This window comes from Rhinichthys klamathensis, unplaced genomic scaffold, assembly GCF_029890125.1.
Source record: "Rhinichthys klamathensis goyatoka isolate OS25496 unplaced genomic scaffold, OSU_Roscu_1.1 h1tg000650l_1, whole genome shotgun sequence".
In the NCBI taxonomy this organism is placed as follows: domain Eukaryota; kingdom Metazoa; phylum Chordata; class Actinopteri; order Cypriniformes; family Leuciscidae; genus Rhinichthys; species Rhinichthys klamathensis.
In genome coordinates this window covers 11,547-35,940 of record NW_026607094.1, presented here as the reverse complement: position 1 = coordinate 35,940, position 24,394 = coordinate 11,547, and the positions used below count along the sequence as shown (strand labels likewise).

Below are 24,394 nucleotides of genomic sequence, written 5' to 3'. Positions count from 1 at the left end.
TAGTTCTTTTGTAAATATCACAATAATAAATATCTGTGCGACATACCAAATATATGCCTAAAAATCTAACAGTTCGATTTGTCTAAAATTTACATCTATTACATTTTTTCATGGAGATTTTTCAATGGAGAAATTATACTCATCAGTTTTAATAATTAAAATTATTACTTATTTCACATGGTCATAACAAACTACATTGACACATAATGCATTCATTACAGGAGTTTATTGAAGTTTATTGTTGATTTGTTTCAACTGTAAATTTAAAGTGACCCAAAACAAAAAAGAAGAAAATAACTGATGAGATTACACAGAACATCAGCCATAAATATTCTTACATGATTTACTAAGTTACACAGTTAATGGAGAAAAGGAAACCCTTAGACCTTAATTTATTTTCTTTAGAGAAACTCTGTAATGTTTCTTCAAATGTCTAAGACACACGTCTGATCTTCATGCTGATGGATTTCATTCCGACAGTGAAATTCTTCTTCCAGGTGTACCAAACATTTCCAATGGCGAAAATGGTGGGATCTTCTCCCCATAAATACACACCGTTGGGGTTTGCTTGGTGACAGTCTTTGTACCAAAATCCACCGAGATACAGTTTGGCACAGTTCTTGTCTTTGGTGTCTTGGTCTTTGTCAAAGGTGGAGAACTTCTGGTCATTATGGTAGGACAAAGAGTCGCCTGTAGAGAAGAAGAGCATCATTGAGGACAATAACTCAATGGAAATGTGTTTTCATGAGGATGAATGAAAGTGTCCTACCTGCTCCTCCATCCTTGAACCCTGAAACTTGCAGTTTATACCCGTCAGATTCAGGACCCACAGAGAAGGACGAGTACAGAGCAAAACCCTTCCTTCCAGTGAAGTCCTCCAGATCCACTCTCAGCATGTACTTTCTGTTACGCGTCAGCTGATACATGTTCTCCAGCCCTGTTCACACACACACACACACACACACACACACACACATCAAGAACATGTTCAACCAAACACATGATCATCCACACAAACGGACACACGCTGTGAGATCTTACCCAGCCAGTATTCGCCCTCGGTTGCCCCGAATCCTCTCTTGTACTGATTCCACGGCTGATAGAAATTAATTATGCCGTCCATTCTCCTCTGAAACACCTGTGATGGGTTTATATAGAATATATGATTCATAATGTGTGTTCTGATGTGTGTTTGATGATCTAAAGTCACATTCGTACCGTCCATCCTCCTTTGTCTTCATCTTTCCCATCTGAGATCATGTGAACAGTAAACCCAGACAGGAACGTCTCCTGCTGGATAGATGGAGTAAATCCCACTGAGCTTTTGTCCTGCTTTATAAAGGTCAGAACAGTCGACCGGCTTGAATCCATCAGCAACACAAACAGACGCCGTGAAAACAGAGAGCAGAGCCGCGACAAACACCGTCATCTGGAGAGACACGACTGATCAAGATCCTCATTTACAATAAAAGTAAAAACAGTCGCTGTAAATGTGAATGAACTTACCGCCATCGTCTCAGTATCTTCTCTGCTGATCACTGCAGATTATAATCAATGTTTTATTTTTAAATCTGGAAGAAATCAAACCAAAAAATCATCAGATTATTGTTGTTTGTGGTCATTTTTCTGAGTTACACTGTTGTAGAAATGTCTTAATATTCTGTGAGGTAAAAGATGAAGAATGAAACAGTAACTCACCGTTTGTGTTGTGCCTTGTATTGTTCAGTCACTCTTTATATCTGTTAGATTCTTACGCCCTTCCTTTGTGTTACAGAAGAAATTTATATTGCAGAACCCTTCTTGGCACGTAGCCTGTGTTAATGTAATTTATTAAATTGCTTTTTGCTTTTATTTTGACAGGATATCTATGAATCGTTGAGTCACTCGCATCTTCAACTGACTTTTTATCAGTAAGAGCATCTGTCATTTCAGTCACTCTTGCACTGCACAATGATGAAATACTAAATGTTGATAAGTTACATGGTTAGCAGGCTTGAAATGTAAAGTCATACAGTTTCCAAAAACTGTGCAAAAATGTCCATCCTTAACCCTTTCACGCATAGTGATCACTACAGTGGACAGCTGTTCAAAAAGCATTTTCTTGCATTTGCATGGGTTTTGATGGCATAGTTGCGCATCAACCTCTACAGTGGACCCCGTGCATCATCCTATACACTGCCTCCAAGTACAAAGCCAATGTGTTTCGATTCTTTTTCCCTCCAAACCAAGATGGCCGACAGCCACTCAGAAATCCCAAGGTGACCCATTCCTTCTATCCAAGGAGACTCTTGCAAGTAAAACAAATGTTGTGGCATCAAGCAATATCTAATGAGTCACAGTTACATTTTCCAAGTATTTTTAGATTGGGATAAAATTCTGATTAATCATCTGCCCATTATAGTGGACCTCATGCATCACTAGCTGTATTTCAGCTACAATTCATACTATTACTGTGACTGTTGTTCTTGAAAATACTTAAAGGAACACTTCACCCATTTCAACATTAATCTTTATTGAAAGTGGGTCATATATGTAGTCGAAATGTAAACAAATTTTTGAATTTGGTGCCCTCTTGACTGAGAAAAGACAGAAAATAACTTTAGGGCACATTTGTATGTAAGACAACAACTCCCACAATGCACCACATTGCACAGCTCCGCAAGCCACTCCCACTAATCCAGAACAGCGCAAACATCAGAGAAATCACTCTTTCGTCTACAAGGCTAACGTTAGCTGCCACCAGAGTTAGAAATTCATTTCACACAAAATTTCTAGTTAGTTGGCTGTGGCGAGCAGGACGAGGGCGAGGGACGTGAGAGCGGCGCGAGGCCGGTGGCGTGAGTGATAATGAACAACAGCTGTGAGACGCGCCGGTCTCTCTCACGGAGGAGCGGACGCATAAAACGAGCGACGACAGGGCAGATCGAGAGAGGAGCAGGCCTGATTTTATGTTGTGTTTTGTTTCTGTTGCGTGTGGCTGCTGGCTTATACTTTTGTATTTGTTTATTTTACTATTAAAATGTTTAAATGTTAGCCGGTTTCCGCCTCCTTCTTCCCACAACAACGAACCCCGTTACATTGGCAAACTCATTAGCGAATTACTCCTCGTTTGTATATCTTTCTATATGGTGAATTATTGCATGATAGATCTGGATGTTCAGTCAGAACATATGCGGTGCGACACTAGGATGGTTCACATCACAACACAAACGTCCGTGTGCTCGTCTGATTCAGAGATTTCGTCCAGGAGAAATTGCCATCGTTGAAATGCTCTGCAGCAGACGGACTCTATCTGTGTCCGTACAGCGAGAGCACAGGCACCAGCAGTCCGCCCAGCTCGAGCCAGTCCGGCTCCTCGTCCGCTCCAGTCCGCCCAGCTCAAACCAGTCCGGCTCCTCGTCCGCTCCAGTCCGCCCAGCTCGAGCCAGTCCGGGCTCCTCGTCCGCTCCAGTCCGCCCAGCTCGAGCCAGTCCGGCTCCTCGTCCGCTCCAGTCCGCCGAGCTCGAGCCAGTCCGGCTCCTCGTCCGCTCCAGTCCGCCCAGCTCGAGCCAGTCCGGGCTCCTCGTCCGCTCCAGTCCGCCCAGCTCGAGCCAGTCCGGCTCCTCGTCCGCTCCAGTCCGCCCAGCTCGAGCCAGTCCGGGCTCCTCGTCCGCTCCAGTCCGCCCAGCTCGAGCCAGTCCGGGCTCCTCGTCCGCTCCAGTCCGCCCAGCTCGAGCCAGTCCGGCTCCTCGTCCGCTCCAGTCCGCCCAGCTCGAGCCAGTCCGGGCTCCTCGTCCGCTCCAGTCCGCCGAGCTCGAGCCAGTCCGGGCTCCAAGAGGAGTCCAAAGGAAGATCTTGGTGGAGACACAGAGTAAAGGAAGACGCTGGAGACAGGGAGATCACTGGAGAGTGGAGAGGGGAATACTCCACTTAACATCAACGGGACAAGGAGCTGGGGTGAGGTGAGTGCACATATAGTGGTAGTGATGAGGGTGATGATGACGTGCAGGTGGGGACCAGGAGGGATGCTGGGAAGTGTAGTGTAGAGGATGGTGACTAGGTGGAAATGTGACAGTATGTGACTAGTGATGCATTACTTTACTCATTACATCAAAAAAGTAATCTGATTACGTAATGCACATTACTTTTAATGCATTACTTTACTCATTACATCAAAAAGTAATCTGATTACGTAATGCACATTACTTTTAATGCATTACTTTACTCATTACATCAAAAAAGCAATCTGATTACGTAATGCACATTACTTTTAATGCATTACTTTACTCATTACATCAAAAAAGTAATCTGATTACGTAATGCACATTATTTTAATTGCATTACTTTACTTGTTAGATCAAAAGTAATCTGATTATGTCATGCACATTACTTATAATAAATTACATTAATTGTTGGATCAAAAAGTAATTGGTTTACGTAATGCATGTTACTTGTAATGCATTACTTGTTAGATCAAAAAGTAATCTGATTACATAAAGCATGTTACTTGTAATACTCGTAACATCAAAAAGTAATGTGATTACGTCATGCATATTACTTTTTAATGAGTTACTTTACTTGAAATATTACAAAAAGTCTATGCGTTATGCATGCGTTATGAACATGTGTTACATGTTACTTGTAATGCGTTACCCTCAACACTGCTCATTTCAGATGAGATTGAAAACATCTGATCGGTAGGTTTTCTCAGAGGAGAGCTATGTTAGAAATGTGTCCATCTTGAACATAATCATAATTATCAGCTAATACGGGTAAATTGACATACTGTGGTACACTAGAGGGAGTTGGGTTTCCACAGTTGTACCTTGACAGGGTGTAGAGATCTCTGATGGAATCACGTCCTCATGTTCTGATATCAAAGATACACAGCAAAATTGGCAGTATTGGCAGTTTGCAATCTATGTGCATTACCGCCATCTACAGGAATAAGGTGTGATCACATTGGGACGTGAAATGACTTTGTTACCCTCTTAATTTTTTCTCTCTCTTCAAGGTACTGCCTACATGTCAAAAGTACATGCTTCACAGTTTCAATTTCCATACAATATGGGCACATTCCCGTCTCATGTTTCCCTATTATATGTAAGTTGCTGTTCAGGCCTGTAAGTCCTAGCCTTAGCCTAGTGAACCATGCACTATTAAACATATTACAGTAATAACTAGGGATGTAACGATATCAAAATCTCACGGTACGATACAATTTCGATATTGACCTCACGGTACGATATTTATTGCGATATTGTGGAAAAGCTCACGGTATTGTTAAATAGCTCACGATAGTGTTTGTGATGATAATCTAAATAATAGGGCTAAGGGGAAGGGGAAGACACCCCTTAAAACCAAGAATTTTCGCGAGCTTACTTGAAACCAAGGGGTACCCAGAATGCATTGCGCAACCGGCAACAATGGCAGGCATATCATCCAGAGAGTCCCATAAATGTAAGTATTTTTGGCTTAAATGATTGATTAAAAAATTATGACAGTCTTGTTTTGTGCTCTACACAGTTATGTACATATATATTTGCAACTATGTTGTTTATTGAAATGTTTTTAACGTTTTTAAAAATCGCTAGTTTGCTACGCTAGGCTATCCTAACGTTACATTGCTGATTTGCACAATCAGGCCCACATTTCGAGATCACCCAAAATGTCCGGGATTCAGCTTTTACTTTCTACAGTCGCCTTTCATTATGTGTACATTATTTGACACTGACACGTAACGTTACGTGCCAGCTTTTCAGGTGATGCATTCAGCTTCAAACGGATCCCGAACGAGACGAAAACACAGGAATATTAGCAATGCTAAAATGCACATCAACATATCACTTGTTTAGCGTTCATGTACGTCAGGAAAAAAAAAACATCTTGTCGATTTATTTTGATTAATATGTGCGAGCCTGCGAGGGAGAGAGAGCAATACAGCGCTTAGTTTTGAGACCTTTTGAGCCTTTCGCTTGCTTGGCTCCGAAGAGAGAGAGAGAGAGAGAGAGTGCGCGCGCGCGACCGGGGCTCGCTCTCTCGCTCTCTCTCTGCTCGTTCAGGTAAACATGCGCCCTGTCACAAGCGCAGCAGTTCATCTACATTTCTCTTCTCCCTTGATTTCTGCGATTTGTTGCAGACAATAAACACACTTGCAGACGGCATCTTGGAAGTTTGTGATCCGCGGGACTGTGTTTATTCCTCTTGCTTTGTGACGGACACCTGTCCTTTTAATATTGTAACCCAACCACGACGATATCGAGACACGTTTACCACCGCGATAGCGCGATATCGTCAATATCGTTACATCCCTAGTAATAACACAGCAATATTGTGTGTAATTAACAAACCAAATCAATAAAGTTATATAAAAGCATGTGATTACTAGCCTGGATGCCAGCCCGAACCCCGCCCACAACATTTTTTGATCGGGAAGTTCGGTCTGGACTCGCTCCATTGAGGAGTAATTATGATCGGTTCAGAAATCGTCGGGCCAATCAAATTGCCAGGGCGGGCTTTATACGATGATGGACAGATGATCTGCAGGGACGTAATCCTCACGTTATCAAAGAGCGCTTAGGTTGAACTGGTTTCCCTCACAGATGACTGCCGCTGGAGAACTGAGATGTAGAGATTCCGCTATCGCGTCCGTTGTAAAAGAAATCGACAGCGCATTCATTTTAAAAGACGAACAGAGAACTGCAATCAAGGCATTTGTCGATCGGAAAGATGTGTTTGCCGTCCTTCCTACGGGATTCGGCAAAAGTTTAATTTATCAGCTGGCTCCGATGGTAACTAAGAAGATGGGACGCAATGAAAACCCTGTGGTCGTTGTAGTTTCTCCTTTGGTCGCACTCATAGAGGGCCAAGTAAAAGAAGCAACACTCGTTATTTTACTTCTTCCAGCGTGCGTGCATTTGAGTTCTGTAGTTGACAACTGTGCTATGCAAAGTAGTTGACTTACTGCGTTGCTCTCATTGGTTGTAGGTCTATCCAATTGAGTGCAGAGTTGTTGTTTTTCCTGGTTCGGTTAAGACACGCCTCATAATCAAAGCCCTATGAAGCAGTATCAGACTCACATTCTGACTAGAATATGAGTATGACGAAGTCAGGCTTGGTGATTACTATAAAATACAAAAAATATAAATGTGAAATATTGCAAAGGCAATTGAACTTCATACAAGTTGAACTTCGCTTAAGCGAACTTGTATGAAGTTCAATTGCCTTTGCAATATTTCACATTTATATTTTTTGTATTTTATAGTAATCACATGCTTTTATATAACTTTATTGATTTGGTTTGTTAATTACACACAATATTGCTGTGTTATTAATGTTTAATACAGTATCTCTTGAGTTTAAACCATAAACGCATGCATCTGAAAATCTCTTTGAAAAATATGTGCAAAAAAAAAAACTTTTCAAATCTTGTTTTTCTGCATGAAAGGGTAAAAAATATATATTTATTTTGTCAGTATGAAGCACAACTCACATATAAGATTCTGTAGTTGAACGCGGCTAATTTGCGTGACCAACTTGAACAAAAACAAAATCTGAAATTTTCGACCTCGAAATCGCGCGGATTCTTATCGAAATGACTGGATTTCGCCCGCGAAATTTCCGCGAGAAACTGTGTAATAAATGTGACCATAACTTTACAACACACTAGCAATCATGCTATTTGTGTAGTATAAAACGCAAAACATGCGTTAAAACACCAATATTTATGGTCAAACTAACCTGTGACGAGCGCGTCCTCCCGCCAGAAAGGGCGCCAGAGTGCAGGAATGCGCGCGGCCGCGGTCGGTGATGACGTGTATGCTCTCACGCGTCCCGGAAGTGAAGCTGTTGCTGGAAAGAGTTTGGAAACAAACTGGCGATCGGATGATTAAATGTCAATCCTTTGACGGACAGATTGATTGTTGACAGCGCAGTGATTGACAGGCAGTGTGTGATGATGTATCGCGGCGGCGGCGCGTGCGTGCTGGTGATGTTAGTCCTGACGGTGTCGGAGAGCGGCGCGAGGATCCACCAGCTCAAACTCAAGGTCTCTCACACTTGTTTATGCATAATCATCTCACTAATCTGCTTTATTCACCTCCTTCGAGCGTTTCTGTCACATATCTGGGGTTCCATCGGGTCGAATGGTGTATTAATCGTTAAACGACGAATTTATTTGACCCATTTAACGATTTTCCTCATTTATTTAGCTTTGTTTTTATCATTTATCTCTTTTATTTTAGCATTTGTTTCATGTATCTGATGTTTCATCTTATGTAATGATGTATTTATCATAAAACGACGAATTTATTAATTCATTTTACTTATTTAATGAATTACCTCATTAATTTAGCTTTTTTTTATCATTCATCTCTTTTACTTTAGCATTTGTTTCATATATCTGATGTTTCATCTTATGTTATTATATATTATTCATAAAATTATACATTTATTTAATCTGTTTAATGATTTATTTAGCTTGTTTTTATAATTTATCTCTTTTATTTTAGCATTTGTTTCACATCTGATATTTCATCTTATGTAATATGTTATTCATAAAATTTTGAATTTATTTGACCTATTTAATGATTTACCTTATTTAGTTTTTGTTTCACATAACTGATGATTTGTCTTATTTTACTTATTTATGATTTATTATTCATAAAATCATTAATTTATCTCATTTATTTATTGTCTGTTTTTGTAGCTGGAAGCATCACAAACACACATTATGTCACTCATGACTTGTTAATCTCTTTCCCTCTCTCTCTCTCTCTCTCTCTCTCTCTCTCTCTCTCTCTCTCTCTCTCTCTCTCTCTCTCTCTCTCTCTCTCCCTCGTTCTCCCTCTCTCTCTCCCTCGTTCTCCCTCTCTCTCTCCCTCGTTCTCTCTCTCTCTCTCTCTCTCTCCCTCGTTCTCCCTCTCTCTCTCCCTCGTTCTCTCTCTCTCTCTCTCTCCCTCAGAACGAGACGCGGTTTGTGGTCCACCTGAACACGTTCGGGTATTTCGCTAACGGGACTCTGGACGTGCACCTGGTGTCTCTGAACCTCCCGGTGATGAAGAGCGACTCCAAGTCTCCGGTAAGTGTGTGTGTCGTCACCTTCTTCACTTGAGTGAAAGTACATAAGTAGGCCTACTCGAGTATCAGAAGTAATGTCAATGCTAGGGCTGGCTCGCAAGATCTCGATTCTCGATTCGACTCAATGAATAGTTTAATCCTATATAATATCCTGTATTTATAAAAAAGAACAGTGAACATTAGTTTACAAGTGGTTAATTAATAAAAAGAAACTAAGAGCCTTAAACTCTTTTTATTTTAGGAACATTAACACGCATACAATGAATAGACAGGACTTTGATGCGAGGTGAATCCTTGATCAAACAGGATCTGGTTATTTTATGTTTAAGATAAAACACATAAAATCTCGCAGCATGAGCTGTAACATGCAAGCCTATGACCAGTGGAGGAAAACCAACACTGGCTTTTGGGTGATCGAGAAATAAATATGGGGAAAAAATCGATCCTTTGAGAATCGAATTTGAATCGACCGGAAAAAAAGACGATTAATCAAAATTTTGTGTTCACACCCAAGCGATTTTCGCTGACGATGAGCCGAGTGAACATGCAAATTCATTCCCTGACATTAGATGGCGCCCATTAGCTCTGCAATACCACTCCATAACAGTTCTCTTTTATCAAGATTTTTGTAGTCGCTGTCGCGTTTGTCATATAGTTCTTTATGTTCCGACACCAACGATATTGCCTTGCATCTTCCTCGTCTTATTTCTTCCCGCAGTGTAGACGCTACTTGGCGTATATCTTCTTCGCCGTGCGAAAATGAATGGAAACACCTTAACATGTCTCAAATCAATTCGATATACCAATTTGATCGCAAAACAGCATGTGAGGTCATTACGCACAGGTTTTTATTCTCTTTAAAGCCGTTGGATGGAAACACACTTTCACCAGCTTTATTCGCATGAGTTTTTTTACCGAACTTCAGATAATCCGATTGACAAGTGGATGGAAACTTGGCTTATGAAAGTTGCCGTTTCTGTGTGTTTCAGGTGGGCTTTAGTTTGGCTCGGTCTCGAGTGACCGGGATCCTGACCTACACCGTGAGTATCTGACACACACACACACACACCTCTCTCTCTCCCTCTCTCTGTGTGCAGGTCGTCCTCGTGTTTCTGACCGTGTGTGTGTGTGTGTGTCGCTCTTCAGGCTGAGGAGGTGGAGGAGTGCATGCTGCTGAGGAAAGAGAGTGAAGATGAGCTCATCCTCTTCATCATCGACACAGAGAACCACAGGTAGAGCTACTGTACACTTCAAGCATTATTAAAGACACGTAAACACTCAGTAATAAAAAAAGAACAAATAAAAAAATAGCAATTGTGACAAATAGATAAAACTGAAGAAATATAAGATTGAAATAAAGTGTTATAAGATTTCAGGTGTAGAAACTGTAATCAAATGTAGAATAACACTGCACTTAATACAAATATAAAATATACATTACAAATATAGTTACAAAAGTTGAAAGAAATCGTACTAATCGCTGAACTTCATGAACAAAAAATATGTTTGAATTTGTGATATTGTTTGTGATTTTGATATTGTTTGTAATTATGATAGTGTTTGTGATATTGATTGTGTTTGTGTTCAGTGTGGGTGTAAAACACTTCGGACAATCTGACATTGTGCTGCAGTCCAGACTGAAGACAGGAGAAGGAAAAGGTAAAACACACGTGTGCGTGAGAGTGTGTGTGTGTGACGGTGTTGATGACTGTGTCTCAGCGAGGAGGAGAAGAGGAGAGTCAGTCGTCGGGGAGCAGTGTGTGTGTGTGTGTGTGTGTGTGACTGTGTTGATGATTGTGTCTCAGCGAGGAGGAGAAGAGGGGAGTCAGTCGTCGGGGAGCTGTGTGTGTGTGTGTGACGGTGTTGATGACTGTGTCTCAGCGAGGAGGAGAAGAGGAGAGTCAGTCGTCGGGGAGCAGTGTGTGTGTGTGTGACGGTGTTGATGACTGTCTCAGCAAGGAGGAGAAGAGGAGAGTCAGTCGTCGGGGAGCAGTGTGTGTGTGTTTGTGTGACGGTGTTGATGACTGTGTCTCAGCGAGGAGGAGAAGAGGAGACTCAGTCGTCGGGGAGCTGTGTGTGTGTTTGTGTGATGGTGTTGATGACTGTGTCTCAGCGAGGAGGAGAAGAGGAGAGTCAGTCGTCGGGGAGCTGTGTGTGTGTTTGTGTGACGGTGTTGATGACTGTGTCTTAGCGAGGAGGAGAAGAGGAGAGTCAGTCGTCTGGGAGCTGTGTGTGTGTTTGTGTGACGGTGTTGATGACTGTGTCTCGGAGAAGAGGAGAGTCAGTCGTCGGGGAGCTGTGTGTGTGTGTGTGTGTGTGACGGTGTTGATGACTGTTTCTCAGCGAGGAGGAGAAGAGGAGAGTCAGTCGTCGGGGAGCTGTGTGTGTGTGTGTTTGTGTGACGGTGTTGATGACTGTGTCTCAGCGAGGAGGAGGAGAGGAGAGTCAGTCGTCGGGGAGCTGTGTGTGTGTTTGTGTGACGGTGTTGATGACTGTGTCTCAGCGAGGAGGAGAAGAGGGGAGTCAGTCGTCGGGGAGCTGTGTGTGTGTGTGTGACGGTGTTGATGACTGTGTCTCAGCGAGGAGGAGAAGAGGAGAGTCAGTCGTCGGGGAGCTGTGTGTGTGTTTGTGTGACGGTGTTGATGACTGTGTCTCAGCGAGGAGGAGAAGAGGAGAGTCAGTCGTCGGGGAGCTGTGTGTGTGTGTGTGTGACGGTGTTGATGACTGTGTCTCAGCGAGGAGGAGGAGAGTCAGTCGTCGGGGAGCTGTGTGTGTGTTTGTGTGACGGTGTTGATGACTGTGTCTCAGCGAGGAGGAGGAGAGGAGAGTCAGTCGTCGGGGAGCAGTGTGTGTGTGTTTGTGTGACGGTGTTGATGACTGTGTCTCAGCGAGGAGGAGAAGAGGAGAGTCAGTCGTCGGGGAGCTGTGTGTGTGTGACGGTGTTGATGACTGTGTCTCAGCGAGTAGAAGAGGAGAGTCAGTCGTCGGGGAGCTGTGTGTGTGTTTGTGTGACGGTGTTGATGACTGTGTCTCAGCGAGGAGGAGAAGAGGAGAGTCAGTCGTCGGGGAGCTGTGTGTGTGTGTGTGACGGTGTTGATGAGTGTGTCTCAGCGAGGAGGAGAAGAGGAGAGTCAGTCGTCGGGGAGCAGTGTGTGTGTGTGTTTGTGTGACGGTGTTGATGACTGTGTCTCAGCGAGGAGGAGGAGAGGAGAGTCAGTCGTCGGGGAGCTGTGTGTGTGTGTGTGACGGTGTTGATGACTGTGTCTCAGCGAGGAGGAGAAGAGGGGAGTCAGTCGTCGGGGAGCAGTGTGTGTGTTAGTGTTGTCACGATACCAAAATTATTGTTTCGATACCGATACCAAGTCAAGAATTGCGATTTCGATACTTTTTCGATACTTTTCCTGAAAAGGGAGAAACACTCTCAAATATCATTGCTGTGCTTTATTTTAAAACTGGGACAACATTCCAATCATAACACACTAATAAATGAACATTTGAACAGCAGATAGGCTATAATAACCATTTGAACAAAATATGAAATATGAAAAATATAAAAAATAAATTAGAGCAATGACATTCAAGGTAAAACAATAAATAAATTTAGCAGCATTATCTCAGTTATCATAAGAAACATAAGATTTTATCAATATCAATGCCACTGACGATTCTGCTTATCGATCCGATTCTTTAACGATTCTCTTATTGATTCATGATAGCATTGTGTGGAAAAAAGTAGTCATATGCTTTTTCGGGGGGAAAAAACAAGTGTTTTTATTTGTTTTATGTAATTTATGTAATAAATGAAACCTTATTACAAAGTGTTAACGATTAGTTATACACCGATTCAGACAGATCAGTTGTTTTAACCATTCATTAAAACGAATCGGTTCAAATGAGTCATTAGTTCGCGAATTGGACGTGTCATTATCGGACGTGTGCGCGTTGTGTGATTATCCAGGCGGTTACATCCCACTGTCATCACAGAAAACATTTCATGACTGGATAGTTTTTTTCGTTTATTTAAAGTGTAGTTTATGTCAGCTGAATGTGCGGAACGATTCAGAGAAGATAAGGCAACGTATTTTACCACAATTTACACCCAGCGGTAATTCAAAAAAAAAAAAAAAAAAACTCCGAATGCTCCACATGAAACTTTAGTCTCCCGACCTTACCATCGTGTCGAATTATTTTGATTAATATGTGCGAGGGAGAGAGAGAGAGCAAGACAGCGCTTAGTTTTGAGACGGTGAAGCCTTGTTTATACTTTCGCCTGGCTCCGCAGAGAGAGAGAGAGTGCGCGCGCGCGACCGGGGCTCGCTCACTCTCTCTCTCTCTCTCTCTCTCTCTCTCTCTCTCTCTCTCTCTCTCTCTCTCTCTCTCTCTCTCTCTCTCTCTCTCTCTCTCTCTCTCTCTCTCTCTCTCTCTCTCTCTCTCTCTCTGCTCGTTCAGTTCACGCGCCCTGTCACACGCGCATGAGGAGAAAAACACAGACGTCCATAGGGAGGCACTGGAAGCGTGCGTTGCACACACCAACATGCAATACTCTCTTACAAATCTGGAACGCGGTCATTCTTAGAAGTATCGATACTAATAAATGTAGGTATCGTGAAGTTTTTAATTTCCGAGTATCGCGATACTTTTGAAGTATCGGTGCACCGTGCAACACTAGTGTGTGTGTGTGACGGTGTTGACTGTCTCAGCGAGGAGGAGAAGAGGAGAGTCAGTCGTCGGGGAGCAGTGTGTGTGTGTGACGGTGTTGATGACTGTCTCAGCGAGGAGGAGAAGAGGGGAGTCAGTCGTCGGGGAGCAGTGTGTGTGTGTGTGTGTGTGTGTGTGTGACGGTGTTGATGACTGTCTCAGCGAGGAGGAGAAGAGGACAGTCAGTCGTCGGGGAGCAGTGTGTGTGTGTTTGTGTGACTGTGTTGATGACTGTGTCTCAGCGAGGAGGAGGAGAGTCAGTCGTCGGGGAGCTGTGTGTGTGTGTGTGTGTGTGTGACGGTGTTGATGACTGTGTCTCAGCAAGGAGGAGAAGAGGGGAGTCAGTTGTCGGGGAGCAGTGTGTGTGTGTGACGGTGTTGATGACTGTCTCAGCGAGGAGGAGAAGAGGAGAGTCAGTCGTCGGGGAGCAGTGTGTGTGTGTGTGTGTGTGTGTGTGTGTGTGACGGTGTTGATGACTGTCTCAGCGAGGAGGAGAAGAGGGGAGTCAGTCGTCGGGGAGCAGTGTGTGTGTGTGACGGTGTTGATGACTGTCTCAGCGAGGAGGAGAAGAGGAGAGTCAGTCGTCGGGGAGCAGTGTGTGTGTGTGTGTGTGTGACGGTGTTGATGACTGTCTCAGCGAGGAGGAGAAGAGGGGAGTCAGTCGTCGGGGAGCAGTGTGTGTGTGTGTGTGTGACGGTGTTGATGACTGTCTCAGCGAGGAGGAGAGTCAGTCGTCGGGGAGCAGTGTGTGTGTGTGTGACGGTGTTGATGACTGTCTCAGCGAGGAGGAGAAGAGGAGAGTCAGTCGTCGGGGAGCAGTGTGTGTGTGTGTGTGTGACGGTGTTGATGACTGTGTCTCAGCGAGGAGGAGAAGAGGGGAGTCAGTCGTCGGGGAGCAGTGTGTGTGTGTGTGTGTGTGTGTGACGGTGTTGATGACTGTGTCTCAGCGAGGAGGAGAAGAGGGGAGTCAGTCGTCGGGGAGCAGTGTGTGTGTGTGTGACGGTGTTGATGACTGTCTCAGCGAGGAGGAGAAGAGGGGAGTCAGTCCTCGGGGAGCAGTGTGTGTGTGTGTGTGTGTGACGGTGTTGATGACTGTGTCTCAGCGAAGAGGAGAGTCAGTCGTCGGGGAGCAGTGTGTGTGTGTGTGTGTGTGTGTGACGGTGTTGATGACTGTGTCTCAGCGAGGAGGAGGAGAGGGGAGTCAGTCGTCGGGGAGCAGTGTGTGTGTGTGTGTGACGGTGTTGATGACTGTGTCTCAGCGAGGAGGAGAAGAGGGGAGTCAGTCGTCGAGGAGCTGTGTGTGTGTGTGTGTGTGTGTGTGTGTGTGACGGTGTTGATGACTGTGTCTCAGCGAGGAGGAGAGTCAGTCGTCGGGAAGCGTGTGTGTGTGTGTGTGTGTGTGTGTGACGGTGTTGATGACTGTGTCTCAGCGAGGAGGAGAAGAGGAGAGTCAGTCGTCGGGGAGCTGTGTGTGTGTGTGACGGTGTTGATGACTGTGTCTCAGCGAGGAGGAGAAGAGGAGAGTCAGTCGTCGGGGAGCTGTGTGTGTGTGTGTGTGTGTGACGGTGTTGATGACTGTGTCTCAGCGAGCAGGAGAAGAGGGGAGTCAGTCGTCGGGGAGCAGTGTGTGTGTGTGTGACGGTGTTGATGACTGTGTCTCAGCGAGGAGGAGAGTCAGTCGTCGGGGAGCGTGTGTGTGTGTGTGACGGTGTTGATGACTGTCTCAGCGAGGAGGAGAAGAGGGGAGTCAGTCGTCGGGGAGCTGTGTGTGTGTGTGTGTGTGACGGTGTTGATGACTGTGTCTCAGCGAGGAGGAGAAGAGGGGAGTCAGTCGTCGGGGAGCAGTGTGTGTGTGACGGTGTTGATGACTGTGTCTCAGCGAGGAGGAGAAGAGGAGAGTCAGTCGTCGGGGAGCAGTGTGTGTGTGTGTGTGACGGTGTTGATGACTGTGTCTCAGCGAGGAGGAGAAGAGGGGAGTCAGTCGTCGGGGACCAGTGTGTGTGTGTGTGTGTGACTGTGTTGATGATTGTGTCTCATCGAGGAGGAGAAGAGGGGAGTCAGTCGTCGGGGAGCAGTGTGTGTGTGTGTGTGTGTGTGTGTGACTGTGTTGATGATTGTGTCTCAGCGAGGAGGAGAAGAGGAGAGTCAGTCGTCGGGGAGCTGTGTGTGTGTGTGTGTGTGTTTGTGTGACGGTGTTGATGACTGTGTCTCAGCGAGGAGGAGGAGAGGAGTGTCAGTCGTCAGGGAGCTGTGTGTGTGTGTGTGACGGTGTTGATGACTGTGTCTCAGCGAGGAGGAGAAGAGGGGAGTCAGTCGTCGGGGAGCTGTGTGTGTGTGTGTGACGGTGTTGATGACTGTGTCTCAGCGAGGAGGAGAAGAGGGGAGTCAGTCGTCGGGGAGCAGTGTGTGTGTGTGTGTGTGTGTGACTGTGTTGATGATTGTGTCTCAGCAAGGAGGAGAAGAGGAGAGTCAGTCGTCGGGGAGCTGTGTGTGTGACGGTGTTGATGACTGTGTCTCAGCGAGGAGGAGGAGAGTCAGTCGTCGGGGAGCAGTGTGTGTGTGTGTGTGACGGTGTTGATGACTGTCTCAGCGAGGAGGAGAAGAGGGGAGTCAGTCGTCGGGGAGCAGTGTGTGTGTGTGTGTGTGACGGTGTTGATGACTGTCTCAGCGAGGAGGAGAGTCAGTCGTCGGGGAGCTGTGTGTGTGTGTGTGACGGTGTTGATGACTGTGTCTCAGCGAGGAGGAGAAGAGGGGAGTCAGTCGTCGGGGAGCAGTGTGTGTGTGTGACTGTGTTGATGATTGTGTCTCAGCAAGGAGGAGAAGAGGAGAGTCAGTCGTCGGGGAGCTGTGTGTGTGTGTGTGACGGTGTTGATGACTGTGTCTCAGCGAGGAGGAGAAGAGGGGAGTCAGTCGTCGGGGAGCAGTGTGTGTGTGTGACTGTGTTGATGATTGTGTCTCAGCAAGGAGGAGAAGAGGAGAGTCAGTCGTCGGGGAGCAGTGTGTGTGTGTGTGACGGTGTTGATGACTGTGTCTCAGCGAGGAGGAGAAGAGGGGAGTCAGTCGTCGGGGAGCAGTGTGTGTGTGTGTTGATGACTGTCTCAGCGAGGAGGAGAAGAGGGGAGTCAGTCGTCGGGGAGCAGTGTGTGTGTGTGTGTGTGTGTGTGTGACGGTGTTGATGACTGTGTCTCAGCGAGGAGGAGAAGAGGGGAGTCAGTCGTCGGGGAGCAGTGTGTGTGTGTGTGTGACGGTGTTGATGACTGTGTCTCAGCGAGGAGGAGAAGAGGAGAGTCAGTCGTCGGGGAGCTGTGTGTGTGTGTGTGTGTGTGTGACGGTGTTGATGACTGTGTCTCAGCGAGGAGGAGGAGAGGAGAGTCAGTCGTCGGGGAGCTGTGTGTGTGACGGTGTTGATGACTGTGTCTCAGCGAGGAGGAGAAGAGGGGAGTCAGTCGTCGGGGAGCTGTGTGTGTGTGTGTGTGACGGTGTTGATGACTGTGTCTCAGCGAGGAGGAGAAGAGGAGAGTCAGTCGTCGGGGAGCAGTGTGTGTGTGTGTGTGTGTGACTGTGTTGATGACTGTGTCTCAGCGAGGAGGAGGAGAGGAGAGTCAGTCGTCGGGGAGCTGTGTGTGTGTGTGTGACGGTGTTGATGACTGTGTCTCAGCGAGGAGGAGAAGAGGGGAGTCAGTCGTCGGGGAGCAGAAGGAAGGGAAGAGTGAAGATGAAACCGGGAAACAGAAGGAAACGTCACAGGATCAGTCCATAGCTCCTGTGAGCACCGCTAGCAAACCGGTCCGTACGCCACAATACTGACATCATTCTGCTCAGATCTCATACTCTATAGGTTTCTTCTGTATAGACATATGGTATTAATTTTATTTGTGCAGGTCTCAAAACATTTGATTTCTAAAACCTTGTTTAAACTTTTGTCTGTTTGTCACTGATGGTGAATCAGGTGGAGAGTTTGAACGGGAAGACGCTGGAACTGGAACAACACGGAGACTCCTACAACTTCAGCGTGAGAAACACTGCTTGCACACACACACACACACACACACACACACACTCTCTCTCTCTCTCTCTCTCTCTCTCTCTCTCTCTCTCTCTCTCTCTCTCTCTCTCTCTCTCTCTCTCTCTCTCTCTCTCTCTCTCACAGATACAGAAACATACAGACACTCACACATATACACTCACTCACTCACTCACTCACTCAAACACACTGATGATGTCAGCTGACAGTCTGCTTTCTCTGTTTCGTCTCATGAGCTCACAATCTCACACACACTGATGACGGTCTGCTTTCTCTCTGTCTCAGTTTCGTCTCATCATGAGCTCGCGATCTCAAGGCCTTTACAACCTGGACTTCCAGAACTGCAACAACATGAGGCAGAGGAAGCCGAGTCCGTATTCTCTACATGTGAGTGAGTGTGTGTGTGTGTGATGGGTAGGTTTAGGGGTAGGGTTAGTGTAGGAACCTGCTAGTGTTGCGGAGCGGGCGTGTTACGGATACATGGTGTACATTTTTTAAGCAATCAAAAAGAGTGTCTAATTAATTGAAATAATGTATTATGAATCATTAAACTTATACAACATTTAAAACAAATATATGAAAAATATTTTCACTAACTCTGTGTTTTTTCTGGTAATAAAATGAAGACATAAAACACAAATTTTATCATTTATCATCAATTTTAATCATATGAAATTAAATAAACTTTTTGTCAAATAACGTGCTGCACAATGAGCTTTACTGTTAAAATTAAAACATGGATTATTTCTTAAATTCAGTTTTGATGATAATTTATTTGGATTAGTGTTAGTATTATTACATTGGGACATATCTAAATTCTACTGTACAACGGTAATATATTTCTGTCAAGTTAAACCGAACTTTTATTTTGACGGGTTGCCGTGAAGACCTTTTGAGTTTCTGTGTGTTTATAGCTATTGGCGCTTTTCCATTACCAGTACCAGCTCGACTCGACTCGACTCGCCTTGGCTCGCCTCGACTCGGCTCGCTTTTCGCTCCGTTTACCATTGCAGAAAGTACCGCCACAAATAGTACCCGGTCGTCATAGCGACGCATTTCGTTCCTCGTTGCCCCATCAAGCTCTCGCTGGATCCTCTCTTTGGCAACCAAACAAAGGAATGTCTGCACCTCCTCGTTTGACCACGGCGTATTCTTCCGAGTTGCCATAATAATAGTAGTAAGTTTAGTCACTATCTCTGGCCAAACTATTTAAAATACTCCATCTGGCGCGTGCAATGATGACGCAGATTCTCTGTGACCAATCAGCAGTCGGCATTGTTTTCACGTCACATTTTAGTATCGGGTTAGCTCGCCTCAGCTCGCTTGGAACCTCGCCGGAGGTGGTACGAAAAAAAGTACCCGAAAGCAGGTACAGGTACAACTTTTACACAGTGGAAAACCAAACAAAGGCGAGTCGAGCCGAGCCGAGCCGAGGCGAGCTGGTACTGTGTAGTGGAAAAGCGCCATATGTTTCCATCCACACGGTTTTATCCGCATTAAGTGATATCGAATGAAACATGCCTTATGGAAACATTTCATGAATATCGACTCAAATGAAATACGATCGGTCTCATCGGATTTTATCTTGATGGATATACGGTTAAATGATCACGAAGTGACTTTCGGAGTGGATCTAGAGCCTGGAGAGGAAGTTCATGCATTTGTGTCTTCATATAGGCAAAAAAAACAGCGCAAGCGTTACACGTGCTTCAGTGTGTGTGTGTGGTAAATTAAACTGCTTTTTTATGGGGGGCGGGTGGGCGGGCCGCCCCCCTAAAACAATGGTAGGGGAAACACTGACCATTAAGCCTATGGAGGTCTTCACAAGTATAGTAAACCAAACGTGTGTGTGTGTGTGTCAGGTGGAGATCACCGAGAAGAACCCCAGAGGTTATCTGTCAGCGTCTGATATTCCTCTGCCGCGTCTCTACATCTGCATGGCAGCGATCTTCTTCACCGCCGCTGTGGTGTGGACATACACACTGCTCAAGTACAGGTACACACACACACACACACAAACACACACACACACACACACACACACTCACTCATCCACTACACTGGATCTGTCACTGTGAGTAAACGCTGTGGTGTGGACATACACACTGCTCAAGTACAGGTACACACACACACACACACACATCCACTGCACTGGATCTGTCACTGTGAGTAAACGCTGTGGTGTTTATGATATGTGTTTATGGTGTGTGTGTGTTTATGGTGTGTGTGTGACAGGTACAGTGTGTTTAAGATCCACTGGCTGATGGCAGCTCTGGCCTACACTAAAGCCGTGTCTCTGCTGTTCCACAGTGTGAGTAAAAACTCCCTCCAGCAACTCTTATTTTCAATTTAATTTAGTAGTTTTTTGTTATTTTAGTACTTCAACTTGGTTGTTATTACAGTGATTATAAATGATACAACAGCGATATACTCATATGCATATGTACTCATAAATAACTCTATTTACTGTGATATATGTGTTGGTTTCCTGCTCTGCTCACTCGTTTGTCTTCCTCCAGATCAACTATCACTTCATCAACTCTGAGGGTCATCCTATCGAAGGCTGGGCCGTCATGTACTACATCACTCACCTGTGCGTATCTCACACACACACACACACACTTCCCTTCTGTTCTCAGAACGCGTGTTGAATGTCATGTGATGTGTGTGTGTGTGTGTGTGTCAGGCTGAAGGGCGCTCTTCTGTTCATCACACTGGCTCTCATCGGCACCGGCTTCGCCTTCGTCAAATACATCCTGTCAGACAAAGAGAAGAAGATCTTCATGATCGTCATTCCTCTGCAGGTGAGTGAGTGTGAGTGTGAGTGAGTGTGAGTGAGTGAGTGAGTGTGAGTGTGAGTGTGAGTGTGAGTGTGAGTGTGAGTGTGAGTGTTAGTGTGAGTGTGAGTGTGAGTGAGTGCGAGAGCTAGTGCGAGAGCTAGTGCGAGAGCTAGTGCGAGAGCTAGTGCGAGAGCTAGTGCGAGAGCGAGAGCTAGTGCGAGAGCTAGTGCGAGAGCTAGTGCGAGAGCTAGTGCGAGAGCTAGTGCGAGAGCTAGTGCGAGAGCTAGTGCGAGAGCTAGTGCGAGAGCTAAAGCGAGAGCTAGTGCGAGAGCTAGTGCGAGAGCTAGTGCGAGAGCTAAAGCGAGAGCTAGTGCGAGAGCTAAAGCGAGAGCTAGTGCGAGAGCTAAAGCGAGAGCTAGTGCGAGAGCTAAAGCGAGAGCTAGTGCGAGAGCTAGTGCGAGAGCTAGTGCGAGAGCTAGTGCGAGAGCTAGTGCGAGAGCTAGTGCGAGAGCGAGAGCTAGTGCGAGAGCTAGTGCGAGAGCGAGAGCTAGTGCGAGAGCTAGTGCGAGAGCGAGAGCTAGTGCGAGAGCTAGTGCGAGAGCGAGAGCTAGTGCGAGAGCTAGTGCGAGAGCTAGTGCGAGAGCTAGTGCGAGAGCTAGTGCGAGAGCTAGTGCGAGAGCTAGTGCGAGAGCTAGTGCGAGAGTGCGAGAGCTAGTGCGAGAGTGCGAGAGCTAGTGCGAGAGTGCGAGAGCTAGTGCGAGAGTGCGAGAGCTAGTGCGAGAGTGCGAGAGCTAGTGCGAGAGTGCGAGAGCTAGTGCGAGAGTGCGAGAGCTAGTGCGAGAGTGCGAGAGCTAGTGCGAGAGCTAGTGCGAGAGCTAGTGCGAGAGCTAGTGCGAGAGCTAGTGCGAGAGCTAGTGCGAGAGCTAGTGCGAGAGCTAGTGCGAGAGCTAGTGCGAGAGTGCGAGAGCTAGTGCGAGAGCTAGTGCGAGAGTGCGAGAGCTAGTGCGAGAGCTAGTGCGAGAGCTAGTGCGAGAGTGCGAGAGCTAGTGCGAGAGTGCGAGAGCTAGTGCGAGAGTGCGAGAGCTAGTGCGAGAGCTAGTGCGAGAGCTAGTGCGAGAGCTAGTGCGAGAGTGCGAGAGCTAGTGCGAGAGTGCGAGAGCTAGTGCGAGAGTGCGAGAGTGCGAGAGCTAGTGCGAGAGTGCGAGAGCTAGTGCGAGAGCTAGTGCGAGAGTGCGAGAGCTAGTGCGAGAGTGCGAGAGCTAGTGCGAGAGCCAGTGCGAGAGCTAGTCCGAGAGCCAGTGCGAGAGCGAGAGCGAGATCTAGTGCGAGAGCGAGAGCTAGTGCGAGAGCTAGTGCGAGAGCTAGTGCGAGAGCTAGTGCGAGAGCTAGTGCGAGAGCTAGTCCGAGATCTAGTGCGAGAGCTAGTGCGAGAGCTAAAGCGAGAGCGAGAGCTAGTGTGAGAGCTAGAGCGAGAGCTAGTGCGAGAGCTAGTGCGAGAGCGAGAGCTAGTGCGAGAGCGAGAGCGAGTGCGAGAGCTAGTGCGAGAGCGAGAGCGAGAGCTAGTGCGAGAGCTAGTGCGAGAGCTAGTGCGAGAGCGAGAGCTAGTGCGAGAGCTAGTGCGAGAGCGAGAGCTAGTGCGAGAGCGAGAGCTAGTGCGAGAGCTAGTGCGAGAGCTAGTGCGAGAGCGAGAGCTAGTGCGAGAGCTAGTGCGAGAGCTAGTGCGAGAGCGAGAGCTAGTGCGAGAGCGAGAGCTAGTGCGAGAGCGTGTGTGCGAGTGTGTGTTTCTGATCTGTTGTCAGACACTGATGTTGATGTTCTGCTGCAGGTTCTGGCTAACGTGTCGTACATCATCATCGAGGAGACGGAGGAGGGAGCGAGTGAATACGCCCTGTGGAGGGAGATCCTGTTCCTGGTGGATCTGATCTGCTGCGGAGCCGTCCTGTTCCCCGTCGTCTGGTGTGTGTGTGTGTGTGTGTGTGTGTGTGTGAGGCTCGTGATCTGCTGCTGTTCTGTGTTATCTGATGGGGTTTTATCATTATGTGTCCAACAGGTCCATCCGGCATCTGCAGGAGGCTTCCAACACAGATGGCAAAGGTGCGTGTGTGTGTGTGTGTGTGTGTGTGTGTGTGTGTGTGTGTGTGTGTGTGTGTGTGTTTTATCGGTACAGTTATCGTTATAGTTACCAGTATAATAATCAGTATTGTTATCGGTATAGTTATTAAGTATCATTATAGTTATTGGCACAGATATGAGTATAATTATCAGTACAGTTAATTATTGTTGTTATAATCGTTATTGTTTTTAAGTTATCGTTGTTCTTGTTTGTGTGTGTGTGTGTGTATGTTTGTTTGTAAATACACAATGCTTGTGTGTGTTTGTTCTCTTGTAGCTGCCATGAACCTGGAGAAGTTGAAGCTCTTCAGACATTATTACGTGATGGTGAGACGTTTCATCCACTCGCATCCACTCTAACTTTATTCAGATCATTGAGCTGGAGCAGAGTGAAAGCGTTTGTGTCTGTCCTCAGATTGTGTGTTATATCTACTTCACTCGGATCATCGCGATCCTGCTGAAGGTCACGGTGCCGTTCCAGTGGCAGTGGTGTCAAGAGGTAATCCTCGGGAATACTCCAGAGTTCGGCTGCAGTACCGAACGCCTCCACTAGAGGAAACTCGTCTCCCATTCATTTCCAATGCGCTCGTTTCTGACCGCGAGGAGCACAAGTGTCAATATTTAATACAGGACCTTTTAACCTGTTTGAATCATGTACATGATTTTTGTGCGTTCACACAGCAAGTGTCAAAAACCTTTACCAAGTTTCGCACCATTCCAATGAAGTAGAAAATAAAAAAATCTTAATTTATTGAGCCCTCCTTAAAACCTGGTGTCATTTGTCTTGTGTTTGCAGTTTTTAGTGGAGATTTCTACTCTGATCTTCTTCGTCTTGACGGGATTCAAGTTCCGTCCAGCGTCAAATAACCCGTATCTCCAGTTGCCTCAGGACGAGGAGGACCTGGAGATGGATGAAGTGTAGGTCTCTCTCTCTCTCTCTCTCTCTCTCTCTGTGTGTGTGTGTGTGTGTGTGTCAGAAGTTCAGTGTGTGATGTTTCTTCTCTCCGCACACAGTATAACAGAATCAGGAGCGCTGGAAGGCATCCACAAGGTGAAGAAAACGTCTAACGGCCGAGAGAGACAGAGAGAGGTTGCGTTGTGAGTTTCATATCGAAGAGGGCGGGGCCTGGACTTTAAGCCCCTCCCCTTCCAGGGAAACCACAGACTCGCTATGCAAGTGAAATAAAGACGGGATGGGAGAACCGTGTGAGAATAAAGCGCGACTTCCGTCAGTTTTCCGTGAGAGAACGAGCTGATTTTCCCATACGGACTCTGGGACGGCGGTGACAGACCCAATCTTTCGCTTGGTTTACAGTAATGATATGGTCACTGCTCTATCCGTTAATTTGTTTGCTAATTTTTTTTCTTTCATTCCAAAGATTTACAATCATTATACTGGATGTGCTCAATTAATTTGATTTTAGCCTTCTTTAATTTCCAATTATTATTTAACCGAAGCTGTTTGATGGTGTGTTTCTTTTCTGAATTGATGCTACTGTTTGTATATCATGTTTTTTCTTTTGTTGTTGTTGTTTTGTTTATTAGACGGCTGGAGATTGTTGTTGTTGTTGTTCATAAAACAGGTTGGTTACCCAGACACCATCAGTTACGCTGAAACTTAATCTGAATGAAACCAGTGTTTCTTTTTCCTCAGACAGATGGAATAGGTGGATTTGTGGCCGTTATATAAATATCTTTAATGTGTGTTTCACCAGAGTCCAGT

The 24,394-nt window shown here is 46.0% G+C and overlaps 1 protein-coding gene and 1 pseudogene across 1 annotated transcript; one reads left to right on the top strand and one right to left on the bottom strand.

Moving 5' to 3' along the window:
• Positions 1-207: 207 nt before the first annotated feature.
• On the bottom strand, positions 208-1,526 carry LOC130076429 (microfibril-associated glycoprotein 4-like; annotated as a pseudogene).
• A 6,222-nt stretch (positions 1,527-7,748) lies between these two features.
• On the top strand, positions 7,749-24,382 carry LOC130076434 (protein GPR108). Its single transcript, XM_056241510.1, has 20 exons — positions 7,749-8,026; positions 8,942-9,058; positions 10,047-10,097; positions 10,204-10,289; positions 10,646-10,716; positions 11,866-12,111; positions 15,969-15,985; positions 17,434-17,541; positions 17,705-17,767; positions 18,065-18,166; positions 19,642-19,775; positions 20,015-20,090; positions 20,299-20,372; positions 20,466-20,583; positions 22,385-22,515; positions 22,610-22,653; positions 22,949-22,998; positions 23,087-23,170; positions 23,468-23,589; positions 23,686-24,382. Exons 1-20 carry the CDS (start codon positions 7,934-7,936, stop codon positions 23,771-23,773), a joined length of 1,875 nt encoding a protein of 624 aa, XP_056097485.1. The 5' UTR covers positions 7,749-7,933; the 3' UTR covers positions 23,774-24,382.
• The last annotated feature ends 12 nt before the right edge of the window (positions 24,383-24,394 follow it).